The sequence below is a fragment of the Mustelus asterias genome, chromosome 14, assembly GCF_964213995.1.
Source record: "Mustelus asterias chromosome 14, sMusAst1.hap1.1, whole genome shotgun sequence".
Classification (NCBI taxonomy): domain Eukaryota; kingdom Metazoa; phylum Chordata; class Chondrichthyes; order Carcharhiniformes; family Triakidae; genus Mustelus; species Mustelus asterias.
Genome location: NC_135814.1, coordinates 60509913 through 60528374, shown reverse-complemented (window position 1 = coordinate 60528374; position 18462 = coordinate 60509913). Strand labels below are relative to the sequence as shown.

The 18462-nt window shown below is 40.0% G+C and overlaps 1 protein-coding gene across 3 annotated transcripts in view; it reads left to right on the top strand.

Moving 5' to 3' along the window:
• sestd1 (SEC14 and spectrin domains 1) overlaps window positions 1-18462 on the top strand; it is a 150618-nt gene that overhangs the window by 119764 nt on the left and 12392 nt on the right. For all 3 annotated transcript variants that reach the window (XM_078228494.1, XM_078228493.1, XM_078228495.1), the window contains 5 exons: window positions 7200-7394; window positions 10310-10424; window positions 12729-12888; window positions 17822-17903; window positions 18050-18172. In XM_078228494.1, coding sequence (XP_078084620.1) covers window positions 7200-7394; window positions 10310-10424; window positions 12729-12888; window positions 17822-17903; window positions 18050-18172 — 675 coding nt within the window. The remainder of the gene's footprint in view (window positions 1-7199; window positions 7395-10309; window positions 10425-12728; window positions 12889-17821; window positions 17904-18049; window positions 18173-18462) is intronic.

Genomic DNA, 18462 nt, shown 5'->3' with positions numbered 1-18462 from the left:
ATAAGGTAACAGAGAGGGTTAATGTGCTGTAAATCCATTTCACAAAAGCATTTGATAATGTGTCATATAATAGGCTTGCGAGCAAAATGAAGCTGATGAGATAAAAGCAACAGTGACAGCATGGATCTAAAGTTGACTGAGTGACAGGAAACAGAGAGTAGTAGTGAACAGTTGTTTTTCAGACTCGGGCATGTTGTGTGGTAGTGTTCCCCAGTGGTCTGTACCAGGACCGTGCTTTTCTTGATCTATTTCAGTGACCTAGACTTGCGTATATGGAGCACAATTTCAAAATTTGCAGATGACAGAAGTTAGCAGAATTGTGAACGGTGAAGAGATAGACTTTAAAAGGACACAATGATTGAATGGGCAGATATGTGGCAGATGAAATTTATCGGAGAGAATTCTGAAGTTATGCATTTTGGTAGGAAGAATGAGGAGAAGCAATATAAATTAAAGGATGCACTTCTGTAAGGGGTTCAGGAGCAGAGCGAGCTTAGAGTATGTGGACACATTATTGAAGGTGGCAGGGCATGTTGACAAAGTGATTAATAAGGCAGACAGGATCATGAGTTTTATAAAAAGTGCTTTTGAGGGGGTGCAGGAAAGGCACCTGCAAACAGGCTCTCAGGGGACACAAGTGTGATTAGTTGACTCTTGTGTGGAATGTTGAATGGTATTTTGGATGAGGTTTGTAAGGTTTATGGAGGCCTTAATTTCACCATTGTAGCCAAGAGGAAGGTGTGATGCTCTGTAACAGAAGAATGGTAAGGTGAGTGACTGTTGTACAATGGGAATTTAGTCTTGTGTTCATGAAAACTGTAGTCAAGTAAGGCATTTACAGATCGTCCAGCTGTACCAGGGAAATCCAAGTGGATACCACCTCTTGCTGAGAGCCTTTCTAACCCACTGCTCCTCTCTCTGTGAACTTGTCCTCCTCTTTGATGCCTCTGGCTCAGCTCTATCTCATGCTCCAGTTCAAAGTGGGTTACAATTACAGTATCAATGACTGAGGACAGGTGGCATGACCAGAACCCTTGCATTCACAGCCAAAGCCTTCTCCACATACAATGCAGTCTCTGGGCATCACCAATTTTACCCAACTCTTCAGACTACCAAGCAATTCTACAAACTTAATACTGCAAGTTGTTGATGATAGCTTTAAATAGGTATCTCCTTCCTGCTGTTGAATGCATATTTAATTGTGCATGTTTAAGAAGGCGCTTTGGCTGAAGTGGCAAGATGAAAAATGGCAGTTCCAGTGTCAAATCAGCTTCAATGATAACCGATGCCACAATCTACCTATTCTGCATAATTATAGCACACACTCCTAATGTCTGCATTAACGTCCTCATCAAGATTCCATTCAGTGCGCATTGCACAGGACTCTTGTTCTCTTGCAGCACAGAAGCTATTTTACTATCAACTCAACATCTGTAGCACTTGAACTGTGGGGAATAAGGAGTCCAGTGTGTGGATTTATGGGAAGCTGTAAACAGTATTTCCAATACTTAAAGAAAAAACTTTAATTTAACTGAAAAATAAACTGCCAAAAAAGATTGGTAACAATCAAGAGGAGAAATAGATGCCATGAAGGAAAAAATTACTTTTGTTGGGGGAAAACAATCTTTAAAGTCTGACCACAACCAAACCTAATGTTGCCTTTCTCCCAGTTAGTTTAACATTTGCAATCTAAATCGCTCTAAACTTTCAACTCTCCAAAAGGCATTGGGAAAATTACTAAAGATAAAAGAATTTGAAATCAGAGGAAATAATTGCAATCCTAATTTGAAGCAAAGCAATGCCTAAAAGATATAAATGTTTTTATTGATAGTGATGCATTCTAGCAGGGGATAGCAGTTGGGAACAGAAGACCAAGCTGAATTTTGTTTCCCCTGAACCATGGGCATTGAGGCTGATAATATGCACCAGCATGAGCTCAGTCACTTCCCTGCAGAAATAAGGGTCTACTAATGTTATCATGTATATAGAAGCACAATAATGCTCAAACAAATGCCTAATGGCATTTATTGATATTTATTTATTACAATGCCTGACTTGTCTAATAGAAATGCTTATGTAGTGGGATGGAATCAACACCAATATTGGCAACAAATACAGTTCCTTCCTCTAGAGAAACCAGCAAATAAAAAATATTTTAGTACTGGGTAAATGGTAGGACTCTGAAGAGTGCAGTTGAACAGAGGGATCTGGGAATACAGGTACAGAGTTCCCTAAAAGTGACGTCACAGGTGGATAGGGTCGTAAAGAGTGCCTTTGGTACATTGGCCTTTATAAATCGGAGTATCGAGTATAAAAGTTGGAGTGTTATGGTAAGGTTAAGGTTATATAAGGCATTGGTGAGGCCGAATTTGGAGTATTGTGTACAGTTTTGGTCACCTAGTTACAGGAAGGATGTAAATAAGATTGAAAGAGTGCAGAGAAGGTTCACAAGGATGTTGCCGGGACTTGAGAAGCTGAGTTACAGAGAGAGATTGAATAGGTTGGGACTTTATTCCCTGGAGCGTAGAAGATTGAGGGGAGATTTGATAGAGGTGTATAAGATTTTGATGGGTATAGATAGAGTGAATGCAAGCAGGCTTTTTCCGCTGAGGCTAGGGGAGAAAAAAACCAGAGGGCATGGGTTAAGAGTGAAAGGAGAAAAGTTTAAAGGGAATATTAGGGGGGGCTTCTTCATGCAGAGAGTGGTGGGAGTGTGGAATGAGCTGCCGGATAAAGTGGTAAATGCGAGGTCACTTTTAACATTTAAGAAAAACTTGGACGGGTTCATGGATGAGAGGGGTGTGGAGGGATATGGTCCAAGTGCAGGTCAGTGGGACTAGGCATAAAATAGTTCGGCACAGACAAGAAGGGCCAAAAGGCCTGTTTCTGAGCTGTAATTTTCTATGGTTCTATGGGCTGATAGTGGTAATATTATAAGAGCCCGTGTAAATCACCTCTTAAGGTGGTTATTGACTTTTGAAGCTGCAACATTATGATTTGAAGTTGAAGACAGCATTGCAACTCAACAGGGATTCCCAAACTGCTTCTGTGGAACCCTCCTTGGTTTGGGGTGGGGGGGGGGGGGGGGTTGGGGGCTGTGGGTGAGGGAGTGTATGAGAGTTGGTGCTCCTATTAAAAATGACAAAAGAAGGTAAAACTTGGAAGTATTTGTTGCATAACAGAACGTTTTAATTATAGTAACTGGATACCTGTAAGACAGAGAAATATCTTTAAATTTGGTTTTGTATGTATATACCTATTGTGAAATGATCATCATTTTTGTGGTTCAATTTTTCAATATAATAATGTTTCTCAGAGGTTCCTTCAGTGCTCTTGGGAGGTTGAGAAGCCCTGCACTACAGTCACTTTTATCTACAGGAATTCTCTCCGAAGCAGAATTTCTGATGTTCCCCTAATAAGAATCATCATTTTACCAAGTGGAAGCAATTGCAAGGCTAACCGGAACCCGTACTTGTATACTGCATTATTTTATACCTTTATTAATGCTTCATTGTACTTTTAAAGGTTAGAAGTATGAAGAATATTGTTCTTTACTTCCTGAATGCTTGCATATTAGTACATGCTGCAAATATTGCACTGTACTGCAATGGTAAATGGAACTCTCCATTAACTGGCATTTTTTACTAACCGGCCCCACCCTGTGCATACCAAATCATAGAATCCCTACAGTGCAGAAGGAGGTCATTCTGCCCATCGAGTCTGCACCGACAACAATCCCACCCAGCCCGTGACCCCGCATATTTACTCTACTAATCCCCCTAACCGACACATCTTGGGGCACTTCAGCATGGCCAATCAACCTAACCCGCACATCTTTGGACTGTGGGAGGAAACCGGAGCATCTGGAGGAACCCCACGCAGACACAGGAGAATGTGCAAAACTCCACACAGTCACCCGAGACCAGAATTGAACCCGGGTCCCTAGTGCTGTGAGGCAGCCGTGCTAACCACTGTGCCAACATGCCGCCCCCATAAGTTTTTTATTAGTCACAAGTAGGCTTACATGAACACTAATGAAGTTACTGTGAAAATCCCCTAGTCGTCACACCCTGGCGCCTGTTTGGGTACACTGAGAAAAAATTTAGCATGGCCAGTGCAGCTAACCAGCACGTTTTTTGGACTGTGGGAGGAAACTGGAGCAAATAGGGGGATAATGTGCAGACTCCACACATACAATGACCCAAGCCGGGAATTGAACCCAGGTCCCTGGTGCTCTGAGTGCTGCCACAAAAGGAAACCTGAATTGAACTTTCCTGATCCAGATTTTTGAAAAGCACAGAGACTAAAGTGAATTGAATTCACAACACGAGATGGCGAACCCCAAATTGCATTACTGTGCTTCCACATTCCACTAAAGATTTCACTGTATATCAGGGATATAATTAACGAGAGAATGTTTTCAAGCTTGTGATCTAACCAGTAAATTGTTCAGGCTTTACTGTCAATTCATGAAGTCCCCAAAGCTGTTCAACTTTTCTGGGGGAGGCTTTGGCGTAACTGTATTGTCTCTGCACTAGTAATCCAGGGACCCAGGGTAATGCACTGGGGACCTGGGTTCAGATCAAATTGTCCTGCCACATCCAGTCGTGAATGTTGGTGGACAATTAATTCGCTGGAGGGAAAGGAGGAGCCCAGCACATCAGTCCCAGAGACAAAGCTGAAGCATTTGCAACAATCTTCAGCCAGAAATATTGAGTGAGTGATCCATTTCAGCCCCCCCAGCATCACAGATACCAATCTTCAACAAATTTGATTCATTCCACATGATATCAAAAAAACAGTTGAAGGCATTGGACACTGCAAAGGCAATGGGCTGTGACAATATTCCAAAATTGTTCAGGCATGTCTTGTATACAAAGCAGGACAAATTAAACCTGGCCAATTGCCGTCCTGTTATATATTAGACTTATTGTGTGTTGCGTGGTCCCTTTAAGGGTTTGATCACTTGATCAGTCTTCATTGGCTACTTCCTGGGCTTTATTCAGTCTCGATTCAGTGACTGTGGAGTAAACAACTACCTGATAAACCTGTCATGTTGTTACACCTAAACTCAAGTACTATCACTTTCTATTATTTTATCCTGCAACAAGTGCTACAAATATAACAGGACCAAAAGAAAACTGGCGATGAGGAGCACATTTTAATTCTTCAACAAAAAAAACAAGAAAAATCGAAGTAGCGCCAACCATCGGAAGACAACAAGGAAGTCTTGACATTAGACAAAATAAACGACAGGTTAGGCAAAAGCACCTGACATCGGATCGGTAAGGCTGTGGGCAGAAAAGAAGGTCCCTAGTTAATTAAACAGACACCCCAAGGAGTTCAGACGGCAGAGCTTGCCACGTATACTGTTGGAATAGGTACGGAGGTAGAGTGGGAGAGAAAAGATTTTTGCACTGCAATAAGTCTTTGGAGAAAAATAGCTGCTGCCATTGGCTTGCCCTACCGTAGAATCTAGATGATAATTCATCAAAGACCAGTGAAAAATGGCAGGAAATTATGGCACCATTGGGCTATTCAAGGAAGAATCTGAGAATTGTAATTCTTATACACAAAGATGTCACTATTATATTCAAGCCAATAAAATATCTGAGGATATTGTAGTCTGTGTTTTCCTAAGCACTTTTGGCGGCAATACTTTTGATCTACCAAAAAGCTTGGTTTAGCCTGAGAAACCTAGTAGTAAAATCAATCAAGAACTAATCAAATTTTAGAAGTTCATTATGCACCGAGACCGTTGATCATTGAAGGAATCCGTTAGTTGGAGAAAACAACCCAAAGTGCCTCATGGAACATTGTGAATTTGGTGACTCTTTGGATTATTCTCTCCAAGACGAACTCATTGTGGTGTTAGAGATTATGCCATACAATGAAAACCGGAACGGAATTTGGGGTAGAAAGCAGCCTCGGAGATTGCCATTTTAATGGAGCTTGCGGCAAAAGAGGCTTCTCAGCTAGGAGCAAGCACGATGATCCATAACACAGGTGCCACCCAGAGGAGGTATGCCCAGCAACAGGCATATCATCGGTCATTTGCAGGCTGAGTGCTGGAGCAAGAACAATCAATGCAAAAATTGTGGCAAGATTGGTCACATAGCCAGGGCTTGCTGGAAGAAAACAACTTCTGCAGAAAAGAGTGTCTCTAAAAACAACCTGGATATACCAAAGAAGAAAAATAAAACAAATTTCACCTGGAAGTAAACTGAGGAGCTGGGCAGCCAGTTCTTTTGTCACAGGAAAGCTGACTCTGTTTTTCTGTCGTACTGCCAGATGGGGACAGGCAGGACTTGGCTCATACACTTGGATCTTTGTATGGTGTACTGATTATTTTAGTAAATATTTATTATAATTAAAATATTTTAATTTGATTCTGGACACCAGACTTTAAGAATGATGTGAAGACTTTGGAGAGGTTACATATGTACTAGAATTGATTCGAAGAATGAGGGATTCCAGTTATGTGGCTAGATTGAAGAAACTGAGGTTGTTCTTGTTGGAACATAAAAGGATAAGAGGAGATTTCATAAAGGTGTTTAAATTGTGAAGAGTTTAGATCGAGTAAATAAAATGGCATGGTTTCCAATGACCAGATGGTCATTAATCAGAAGGAAAACATTTAAAATGATTGGTAAAAGGACCCAGAGGCGATGTAAGGAAACTTTCTTCGCACAATGAACAGTGAGAATTTGGAACACTGCCTGAGAGGGCGGTGAATACAGATTCACCAGTGGATTTAAAAAGGGAATTGGATAAATACTTAAAGGAGAAAGAATACAAGGGTATGGAGAAGGTGGATGGGATTGGGACGAGCTGGATTATATTTAAAGGGGCAACATGTATTCACTAGGCCAAATTGTCTCCATCCATGCTGCACTGTTTCACAAGTCTATCATTTTGTCCACAAAATTTCTGATGATTGACGAGAATTGATGGAACAGTTAGATCTTTTTTAAGTGGTTTAGCTAGAGACGTGTGATGCTTTAGGCCACCTGAGGATTTTTTTGTAAAATGGTCTTTCTGTGATGTCAAACTTCTATCATGATATACTTCTATCATTAGAGTATACATTAGCCAAACCTGTCATGTGTAAAACCTAATAATTGGGCGATTCAGAAAAAGGGCATTTCTGTGTGTAGAATCTCTGCTGTCTCTTACTGTACTTTTCAATTTCTCTACAGGAATGGTTTGCAGTGTACGTGGAACTTAATCAACAGATTGCAGCACTATTGAACGCAGGGGATGAGGAGGATTTGCTTGAACTGAAGGCCTTGCAACAACAGCTGAGTGATGTTTGTTATCGACAGGCCAGCCAACTGGAGTTCAGGCAGAATGTGTTGCAGACAGCTCTTGAATTTCATGGTATTGCTCAGGATGTAAGTTACTTGTTAATACAACCATTTTGCACATTTTGGGAACTGATATCAATTAAGTAATTGTTTGATGATCTGCTTTAGATTTACCATGGTAAGAAATGTGATAAATTGACCTTAATGTACAGTGTTGTCTAATAAGTGCAGTCAGATAAAAAGCTACTAACTGACAAGCATATAATGAGAGTGTGGTTCTGCCATGCAGCAAAGTCAAAGATAGAGTTGATTAGTTATACTTTACTTTTCTAAGATGGAACAAAGAGAAAATAAAAGCTGCAAAATAAATACATTCTCTCATTTCCCTTATTCTAATTGTCCCTCATGATAGCAACCACCACAACACACACCACAATATTTGTGGACGGTAGGTTAGAGATATCCACTGTCTAGTTGTGAGGCACCTGCTTTTCTTATTTCAGGTGCCAAAAGGCATAGCAATACAATTAGACACTTTAGGGATTTGTGTTTTTACTGTCTAGTTGGTTTTGTATTTGCAGCACTAGTTAAGGTTGTCAAAACCTTCAGGGTTGTCATGGAAATCATAGAAACCCTACAGTACAGAAAGAGGCCATTCGGCCCATCGAGTCTGCACCGACCACAATCCCACCCAGGCCCTAGCCCCATATCCCTACACATTTACCCACTAATCCCTCTAACCTACGCATCTCAGGACACTAAGGGCAATTTTTGGCATGGCCAATCAACCTAACCCGCACATCTTTGGACTGTGGGAGGAAACCGGAGCACCCGGAGGAAACCCACGCAGACACGAGGAAAATGTGCAAACTCCACACAGACAGTGACCCAAGCCGGGAATCGAACCCAGGTCCCTGGAGCTGTGAAGCAGCAGTGCTAACCACTGTGCTACCATGCCGCCCAGGAGAATACCATGGAGTCCCCAGAAATTAACTATTAATCTCCTGGATAGTGTGAGCAACTTGAAAAGTATCATGGGGGTGTTTCTTTTTTATTCCACTCACATTTATTAGTTATTAAATTATTGGAGTTGAGGTTAACAGCCTCTTTGACTATTTGCAATTCACTTACAACTGCACTTCCAAAATCCCAACTGTGGAACTTTTGAACTTCTATTCACCACACCCATTCTGCAGCTACTGCTTTGCTTAAACACACCCTCAGTACACCTTTCTATGTCCTAATCCCCTAAAAAAATCATTACTCTCTCTCACCTGGGTCATTCTCCATGTATGGCCCTCCTCTCCACTCTCTCAAGAGATATCATTGGCAATCTGACTTGACCATATGAAGTACGATTGGGTCCTGCTCTCATTGGCTAAAAATGTTTTCTATTCCAGATGATCCTGGAATGCAAAAATAAGCCCACTTTATGTACTGCAGGCTGCTCTCTCAAATCCCATGTCATCTGTTTCCTCCATCTTCACCTCCCACGGTGAACACCAGGAGCTCTGGATTTCTTTATCACTAAGATTGAGGCAGTCTGATTAGCTGCCTCTGTCACGTACCTCACTTCAACTCATTCTCGGGCCAAACTTCATCTAAAGTTTCACCATGTCCTAACCCTTCACTCACATAATTCCCTATTTTTTCTCCTATTCCCCCCCCTTCAAGTTCTCTTGGAGCTCATCCTATCCATGAAACCCACCTCCTCGAGGTCCCTCAGCCCTATTCCCACTAAAATGCGAACTACATAACATCCCTTCCTGGTCCTCATATGTCACTTTCATTTGTTTTCGAACCACCTTCTGTTACCTTTGATCCCCTGCAATAAACTGTTCTTGGCCCCTTCCTATTGCTCTTCTACATACTGTTCCTTGGCAACATCATCTGGAAGCACACCATTAGTTTTCACATGTACACTGATAGCACTCAGCTCTACTTCACCACTGCTTCTTTTGACTCCTTTGTTATTTACTAATTGTCAGATTGCCTATTTGACATTCAGTTCTGGTGAGTAGAAATGTAAACCAATTATATCTTTAGAAGACTGAAGCCATTGTTTTTTGTCCCTGCCCGAAACTCTGTTCCCTAGCTCCCAAGTCCATTCCTTCTCCCTGACAATTGTCTGAGACTAAACCAGAACTTGGTGTCCTTGTTGATCCTGAGGTGAGCTTCTGGCCACATATTTATGTTGTCACCAAGTATGTCTCTTTCCACCTCTGCAGCATTGTCCTACTTCATCCTTGCCTCCGCTCATTTCTGCTCAAACCCTCATTCGTGCCTCTGTTGTCTCTAGTCTTGGTTATTCCAATGCTCTCCTGGCTGATCTTCCACATTCTACCCTTTGGCAACTTGATCATCCAAAACTTTGCCATTCTGGAACTAATTCACACCAAGTCTCATTCACATTTACCCTTGTGCCTACTGACTTACATTGGCTTCCCAGTAAATCAGTGTTTTGATTTTAAAATTCTCATCCTTGTTTTCAAATCCCTCCATGTCCCTCACTTCCTCTGTAATATCTGAGGGGTGTGAGAATGGAAGATATTTGTACTCATCTCATTTTGTCCTCTTGCTTATCCCTGATTTTGTATGCACTACTGTTGGTGGCTGTGTCTTCTGTTGCCACAGCCCTAAGCTCTGGAATTCCTTCCAACCACTTCTTCATCTCTCTCTATTTAAGATGTACCTGAAAAGCTATCTCGTTGCCCAAGCCTTTGCTCATCTGACTTAATATTTCCTTCTGTGGCTTGGTGTGTTTTGTTTTAAAGTGGTCCTGCAAAACACTTTTTGGGACATTTTATTATGTTAAAGGTGCTGTATACATGAGTTAAAGATAATTAGTTCACATTTTCTTGAGTTTTTACAATCGGTTTCATTTCTAGAATGTGTTTTTAAAATGTGCAACCTTTTTATTTTATTCAAATTAGTGAATATTGTGAGCAATTAATGCCATATATTTGCTTGAAAATTGAATCTTGTGAATGGATCTTTCACAGTTGTCTCAGCAACTAGATGGATTACTTGGGATGCTTTGTGCTGATGTAGCACCAGCTGACGGGACTGCTATTCAGCAAACATTAAAACTTCTGGAAGAGAAACTAAAGAGTGTTGGTAAGTGGAGAAAACTTGTACTATAATTTCCTGAAATTAATTACGATATCATGATTTTCTGCAGATTTAAATATATTGAGCATTGTAGGTTTGAATTGTGGAAAGGGTCTGCTGTTCTCATTTTGTGTGCACAACATTTGATGTAATACAGGTATGGTACAATAAATCAAAATATTATGAGCAGCAAATTGGAATTTGGGTGGATAATATAATCTGAAGATGTTTTTTACAGCCTTAATGTTCCATTAATGTACATATACATGAGACACAGTTTTGTTTTTGAAAAGCATATGTTTATATGAAAGTATTTAGTGGGAAGGTGATACCACGCTGTAAACTGTTGGTTGAAATTGACATTGAACAAATTCACAACTGAACTGATGTATCATGTGTTTCACACCAGGCTATAATTACGTTTTCATTCATAATTTATACTGGCAAACTCAACATTTTACCTGCATAAATACAATACTGCAAGGCAGTGGAAATCATTTTCTTTAAAACAATATTTTTTAAACCAAAAACTCCTTGAGTTTTATTGGTAGTGAATGAGGTACAAAAATACTTCATAGTTTATTCCTTCTGTCTGTAATGTTAACTTAAGCTATTCTTGTTGCTAATGCTAAGTAAATTATATTACGGTTAATTGAAAGGATTCTGAATGCATGAAGAGGTCATATGGGATTAGTACTTAATTTTATCCTTTCTCACTTGATTATTCTGTCTCATGGATATTTATATGAAAATTGTGTGTTTTATTCAGGTTATGAGAGAAACTTAGCACGATTTTTGATATAATTTGAACAAATATGTGAGGATACGTTCAGCACCATAGATGGAGCAAATGAAATTATCTTTTAAGCTTTATAGCTTAAATATCAATATTCTGTGACTCACTTCATTTATAAGGTGCATATTAATGTAATACTTAGCGGAGGACAGAATTTCTTTGTAGTACATTGGAACTTAAGAAAAAGTTTCTATTTCAAGACTGAAATAGCCAAAATTCTCATTATTTTACGTTGAAATCCAAAGATTTAAATGATGATGCAACTGTCTGGGAGGATTAGGGAGAGGAGGCATATCAGAGATGGAAAATTAAAGACTGATGGGAGTCTCAGGAGAATATGACACGTATGACCTCCCACTGACCTTTATCCATATATCCCCCTGCTAATTATATTATTTCTCCCACCTTGCCCTCTGCCGTACCTCCTGTGAATGTGCTTGGAAGGAAAGCATGGACACTGAACCAAAGATAAAGATATCCAAAGGTGTGAATAAAGACTTGATCAAAGTTGTGTTTTATTAAGGAGAGGGAGTTGGAGAGGCTGAGGGGGTTAGGGAAGGAATTTCAGATTGTGCCGTCCAAGTGACTCAAAGCATGACTGCCAATGGTAAGGGAAAGAGATGTGGAAGTTTTGTAGGCTTATCCAGGAACAGGGTTCAAGGAAGGGCTTTGTAACACCTGTAGAAATAAAGAAGGAGCAGGCCACAGCAGGATTTAAACACAAAGGTAGCTTTTAATTTGAGAGGTTGAAACCTGGGGGGCACTGCAGGGTGGTGCAGATAGGGGTGATGAGTGAGCTGGACTAGGTATGGGGTAGGATGTGTGTCATAGAGTTTGGGATGTACTGTAAGATTGGAGACTGTCCAGGAGAGCGTTGGAATAATTGAGTTTGAAAATTACAACAGGTTGCATGAGATTTGAGCAACAGCAACGTATGATTGAGATGTGGTGAGGTCATTGGTAGTTGATGCTATGGCAATGGAAGTGGAAGTTGAAAAGATATGGGATTAGAAGCTTAATTTAGGATCAACTAAGATGCCAGATGAGATCAGACTGCTTTAGCCTGAGAAATTGGCCTTGAAGTAAGGTGGAGTAGTGACTAGAATACAGAGAACTAGATGGAGCTGCACACAACAGCTTTTATCTTATTAATTGCAGCAACCCAAGACTGGCTGATCACCTTTGTGCTTTGCAATAATAAATTTACAATTCCACATCCCATTCCAATTTCAGCATAGCTCTTTGGGAATTATTTTAACTTTTGAGAATGGTATAAAATCAGATCAGCTGCTCATTATACATTCTTCCCAATGTTCTTCTCCATTGAAGTAAATGGAAGGTAAATCAAGCCAGATGTCTTATAAGCAACTCGTTATGGTGCCCAGATTGCACTATTATTTACACTTGGAGGTGACAATTCTGCTACTGAGCAGATACCTTTTGACCTGCCAATTAATTTATTTGCACTGCTGTAATAGCAGGGAACTTGTTCTTAAACCACTCTTGTTTTGTAGATAGTGCTTTGCAGAGTTTACAGGAGAAAGGTCAAGGTCTTTTAGACCAGATGACATCACAGGCTCCGTGGACATTTGGAAAGGATGTCTCCATTGAAAATAAAGACAATATAGAACACATTCAAGGACTTATGGAGGATATGCAGCTTCGAAAACAAAGGTACAATCTAGCATTTGCGTATATGATAATTACAAAGCTGCAATATATGAACTGGCAATGCCAGTTTGGCCCAAAAAGTTACAAAAACCAAGTGTTAACTTGATGTTAAAAATAAATGATTACCTGCAAATCAACACAGCAAATCCCACAATTTTGTGTTAAAAGCTCATGAAAAATACATTTTCATGAATCTTTGAAAGATTTGGATATATATTTTCTGTTATCATGTCTGAAAAGTGTTTCATATTCAAAATAACTCTCTCATCTTTTGGGGGGCTGTTAACCTAGAAACTGCTTTCCTAGCAGTGAATGTTAACAATGAACATGAGACTAAGAAGGATATTTTGAGGAGTGAGGGAGGTAACCAAAATCTTGGTTAAAAAGAAATGAGTTTTAAAGAGGATTTTAAAGGTGGAAAAGAAGGTGACGAGAGAGGGATTTAGGAGAGAAATCCAAATGCAGTAACGTCCTCATGTAAGTCAAAGAAGCATTACTTAAGTCTGAAGCTCTCTCACACTTTGATCCTAATTTACCCTTACAGTTAGCTTGTGATGCATCCCCTTATGGTGTAGGAGTGGTGGTCTCCTATATCATGCCATTGGGTGAAGGAAGACCCATTGCTTTTGCTTCTCAGACCTTGAGCAAAGCTGAAAGTAACTATGCCCAGATTGAACAGGAAGCATTAAGAATTGTTTTTGAAGTAAAGAAATTCCATCAGTTCCTATATGGGAGAGAGTTTGCATTGTGACAGACCATTGTCCACTCACTACCATTTTTGGATCACAAGTAAAATTTGTCACTTGCAGCAAGTCAAATGCAAAGATGGACATGACTCTTGTCTGCACGTACTTCATTAAATATCAACGGTCAAGTGTACATTGTAACATGGATGGACTTTCAAGCTTGCCCCTACCTTGCAGTTCTTCGGACTGCTCGAAGGGGAATATTTGGTACTTTGAACAAATAGACAACACACGTATCATTTCTGGGCAAGTGAGAAAACACACTCGGAGAGATCCTGTCCCTCAGAAGTGATGGATTTGGTTTTACGAAGAAAAACTTTAGAACTAGCACCTAACCTGAAACCCTACTACTCCAGGAGAACGGAGCTAGCTGTCAGTACAGTCAGGATGTCTTCTTTGGGGGCTCTGAATGATTATTCCACCACCATTGTGGAAGCAGGGTGTTAAAGAAGCTACATGAAGGCCACTGCAGAGTCGTACATGTGAAGGAAATCACAAGAAGTTGTTTCTGGTGGCCTGGACTTGATGCAAAGATTGAAGAAAAAGCTAGAATATGTACCTGTGCAAAGGTAAGAAACCTGCCATCCTTAGCACTACTTCATCCATGGGAATGGCCTGATGAGGCTTGGCAACATGTGTATGTGGATTTTGCAGGACCTTTCAAAGGACATATGTTCTTAATGGTTGATGCTCACACCAAATGGCCAGAGATTGTCGTGATGACATTTGTTTCATCTGAGAAGACGATTGAGAAGCTAGGAAAAGTATTTAGTCGTTTGGATTTCTTGAACAGCTGGTAAGTGACAACGGACTGCAATTTTTCTCTCAGGAATTTGAGAACTTCCTATTTAACACATTAATTCTGCACCCTATCACCCTGCTACGAATGGAATAGCAGAACACTTTGTCCAAATCCTGAAACACACTTTCAAAGCAATTAATAAACAAGGTTCGCTTATCAAACGCATTAATAAATTCCTACTGATCTACCTGAATGCCACACATTCCACGACCAAGACCTCTCCTTCCTTGTTCATGATAAAAAGGCAGTTGTGTTCCTTATTTGATCTTTTGAAACCTCCAAAAATGAAGAAGATTATGCAACAGCAGCAACAAGCACAAGTGGAATGGCAGGAAGGTAAGGCGAAACACAGAATTTTCCACCAAGGACAAGAAATTTTGGCTCTGAACTACCAGAGGGGAGAAATGGGTTCCTGCCATAGTCCTTGCACACACTAGTCCTGTCTCTTATGCTGTCCAGACCAAAGATTACATTACCTGGAGGAGACATGCAGATCAATTATTGGCTGGAAGGACAGATCCGCCAAACCTGGAGCTTGGTGAAAATTCAGGATCATACTTAAAAAGTCTTGACTTGAACCTTCCTACAACCCCTACGCCACCAGACACCATTAAGGAAAGCAACACCTCATCATCTGTTCAGATGCAGAGACAACCTCTAGTTCCTATGTCAGTTCTGGTTAAACCAACCACCAATGTGTCAGTGCAAAGGCGAAGACGCTCGAGGTTCCCATCAGTGAAAAGAAGATGTCAGATCATCCATTCCGAGAGCGATGACCTGCAGACTGTCTGACTTACTAACAGTGACTGACTTATTGACTATTGTTCATGTTGAACTTGTTTGGGGACATTCAATTTAAGAGGGGAGGAAATGTTATGTATTTATTCTTATTGGCTCACAGGAGCTATGCTGTATTAATGAATGCACTGGAAATGATGTAATAGACCTAGCGAAGTCAGGGCGGGCGTGCCGGTAAAATCAGGGTCTTGTTTTCAAGACAAAAGCAGATGGTGAAAGTTAACTTCAGTTATTCAGATCTGATCCCATGATTATTTAAATGCAGCATAGTTGTTTCTGACCCAACTTTCTCATTCTCAAACTGAATGCTGAATTCTATCATGTTATGATAATTGTTTCCGAGGGGTTCTTTTACTCTGAGATTGTTTATTAAACCTGCCTCATTTCAAATTACCAGATCCAAAATAGCCTGATCCCTGGTTGGTTCTACAATAAATTGTTCTCGGAAACTGTCCAGAATACACACTATGAATTCTTTCTCATAACTTCCCTGCATTCCTGCCTTCTGGGTCTCCTTACCTGCCTCAGCTGTAGTCACACCCTCCTGTCCCTGATCACTTTCCAAACCAGAAGATTCTATCCTAAGGGGTGTGACTGCCTCCTGAAACAATGCGTCCAGATAACTCCCTCCCTCCCTGATATGTCGATTCAGTCAAAGCTGCTCAAGCCTCAGATGCTTCCTGTAGACGTGTATGCCCTGAATAACACCAGAAGCCAAGCACTCCCGCGTGCTACAGCCTTGACACACACCCTACTGGAAGAACACTCTCTTCTCGCCAAACATCCGAACTCAGACTGCTATGAGGAAAATTTCTTCACTCAAAGGGAAGTGAACCTGTGGAATTCTCTACCACGGAAGGCTGTGGAGGCCACTCATGGAATATATTCAAGAAAATGATTTTTTAAAGATTTTAATAGCATCAAGGGGTATGGGGAGAAAGTGGGAATATGGCATTGAGATAGAGGATCAACCATGAATATATTGAATGGCAGAGCCGGCTCAAAAGGTCAAATGGCCTAGTCCTGCTCCTAATTTCTATGCTTCTATGTCTCCACATGAATATGGATAGTGTCACGAAACCCCACTGATCTTATGCATGAGAAGCTTCCAAGCTGAAAAACTGGTTTTGTATGGTGTATTGGTTTTTTGGATATTGGCATCAAACATTTGTGGAAAAAGTGAAAACTCAGACCTCTCTTTCGTTAATCAAAGTATTTATTAGAGTGAAAGAAAGATAATAAAACACTGCAAAAAAAAAATTATATTTCAGCAAATTAAGCTCTTAGTCCCTCAAAGACTGAAAGCCCAAAAACATTTGTTTCCCCCGCACATAAACTCTGCTGAGACCCCATTTCCCAAATAGCAACCATAAACCTATTGTCAAATCTAACCAGTGATTACCACACCAGGAATGGTCTTCGGTTCAGCAAAGAAAATGATACTTTGCACAAACTGGCTTGCCTTTAGCACTTCATCTCTAGCTGGGCTGTTTTTCTGAAGATGGCTTCCTGTCCATCTTTCTTGCTGCTGCTTCTTCCACACCTCTTCAGTGTCTAAACTACTTCCTGGCTCACAACACTCTGACTACTAATTACATCAATTGCAAAGAACACCCCGCTCCTTATTCCTTCCTTTCTCTTAGGTGCTGCCCAGACATGGTTTACAAAATAAATGGCAGTTTGATTTTATTTGTGGCAAAAAAATATTCATTTTAATAGCATCCTACTGTTTCGTGACCATAGGAGATTTCATATCCAGGAAGGAGTACCGAAAGGCATTGAAATCAGTGGAGAAAGGGTAAGAAGCACTGAGATATAGATTGAAATCAGAGGATGAGCAATGGAAATTTGGAGTTCTCCTTCCCAAAGAAGGCTGAGTGTATTTTTTTAGATAAGAGCATCATTAGATCTGAATCAAGGACTCGTAAATGAAGCAGAGATTCAGATCAACCATGATTAGATTGAGTGACATAACAAGGGACTGAATGGTCTACAGTTGTTCCCATACATGATGAGGAATTGCTCAGTGCAGATGCTGAAGAAGAATGGAGGGAGGATATCACTTGAGAAGTTGGTAGACATATTGCACTGCTGAACTAATCATTCAAATAAGAAGTTTTGAACTGCACAGATCTTTGCTCAGCGATTAGTGTAAACATATTAATGATTATATAATTTTTTAATATCAAGTTTTAACTCAATAATGGTGGAGTGATGTTTCCTAAAATGTATTTGTATTTTGCAATTAATTACTGAATTAGTTATATTCTTTGGATACCAGGTTGACTACTGTGAGCAGGTTGCAAGAATTGTTAATTTAAGATTGGCTATAACAATGTCACCTTGTTAAGTTCAAGTTATTAATTTTTTAAGTGATTTAAATTCTCACAATATTTGTTGTGCGAACCATAGGAAACACCTGTTTATTTAATGGATTATATGTTTTAAAATGGATTTGTTTTACAGGTTTATGATAAATTTCCAAAAAGAATAAATTGGAGTTTATTGATTGAACTTAAAACTGAGACAGAGTACTTATTAAATGATCAACAACTATAACCTTTTCTTTCTGTGCTTACGGGCTTTGCAGATGTGAAGATATGGTGGATGTGCGGAGGTTGAAAATGCTTCAGATGGTGCAGCTTTTCAAATGTGAAGAAGATGCAGCACAGGTAAATCATTGAACTGGTTTAAAGTAAGAATCTGGAAATAAAAATGATGGAATGTTTATATATATGAACTTAGTGGGATATCAAACTGGAATTTGGAAAGCAGTGCAACGTAATAACAGGGATTTGTTTTGCTTCATTTATAAAAGGCAGTTGAATGGCTAAGTGAATTATTGGATGCCCTTCTGAAAACCCATATTAGACTTGGAGATGATGCACAGGAAGCCAAAGTTCTCTTGGAAAAGCACCGCAAATTTATTGATGTTGCCCAGGTATGTCAATGCGCTTAATGTTATAGCTAAATTATATTCACAAAGGAAGCAAATAATGATTTGTTGTTTATGAGAGAATTTAAGATAATTAACTACTCAATAATTGTTGCTGCCAACAAAAACAGCTTTCATTCACATGGTGCCGTTTTCAGTGAAAAATCTCCCAAGGCACTTCACGGAGACTTAAGGAAAAGTTGGACAACGAGTTAAAGAAGGAGGTATTAAAATGGTTGACTGAAATGATTGTTCAAAGAGGTGGGTTTTGAGAAATGCTCTTCCCTTGCATTTTT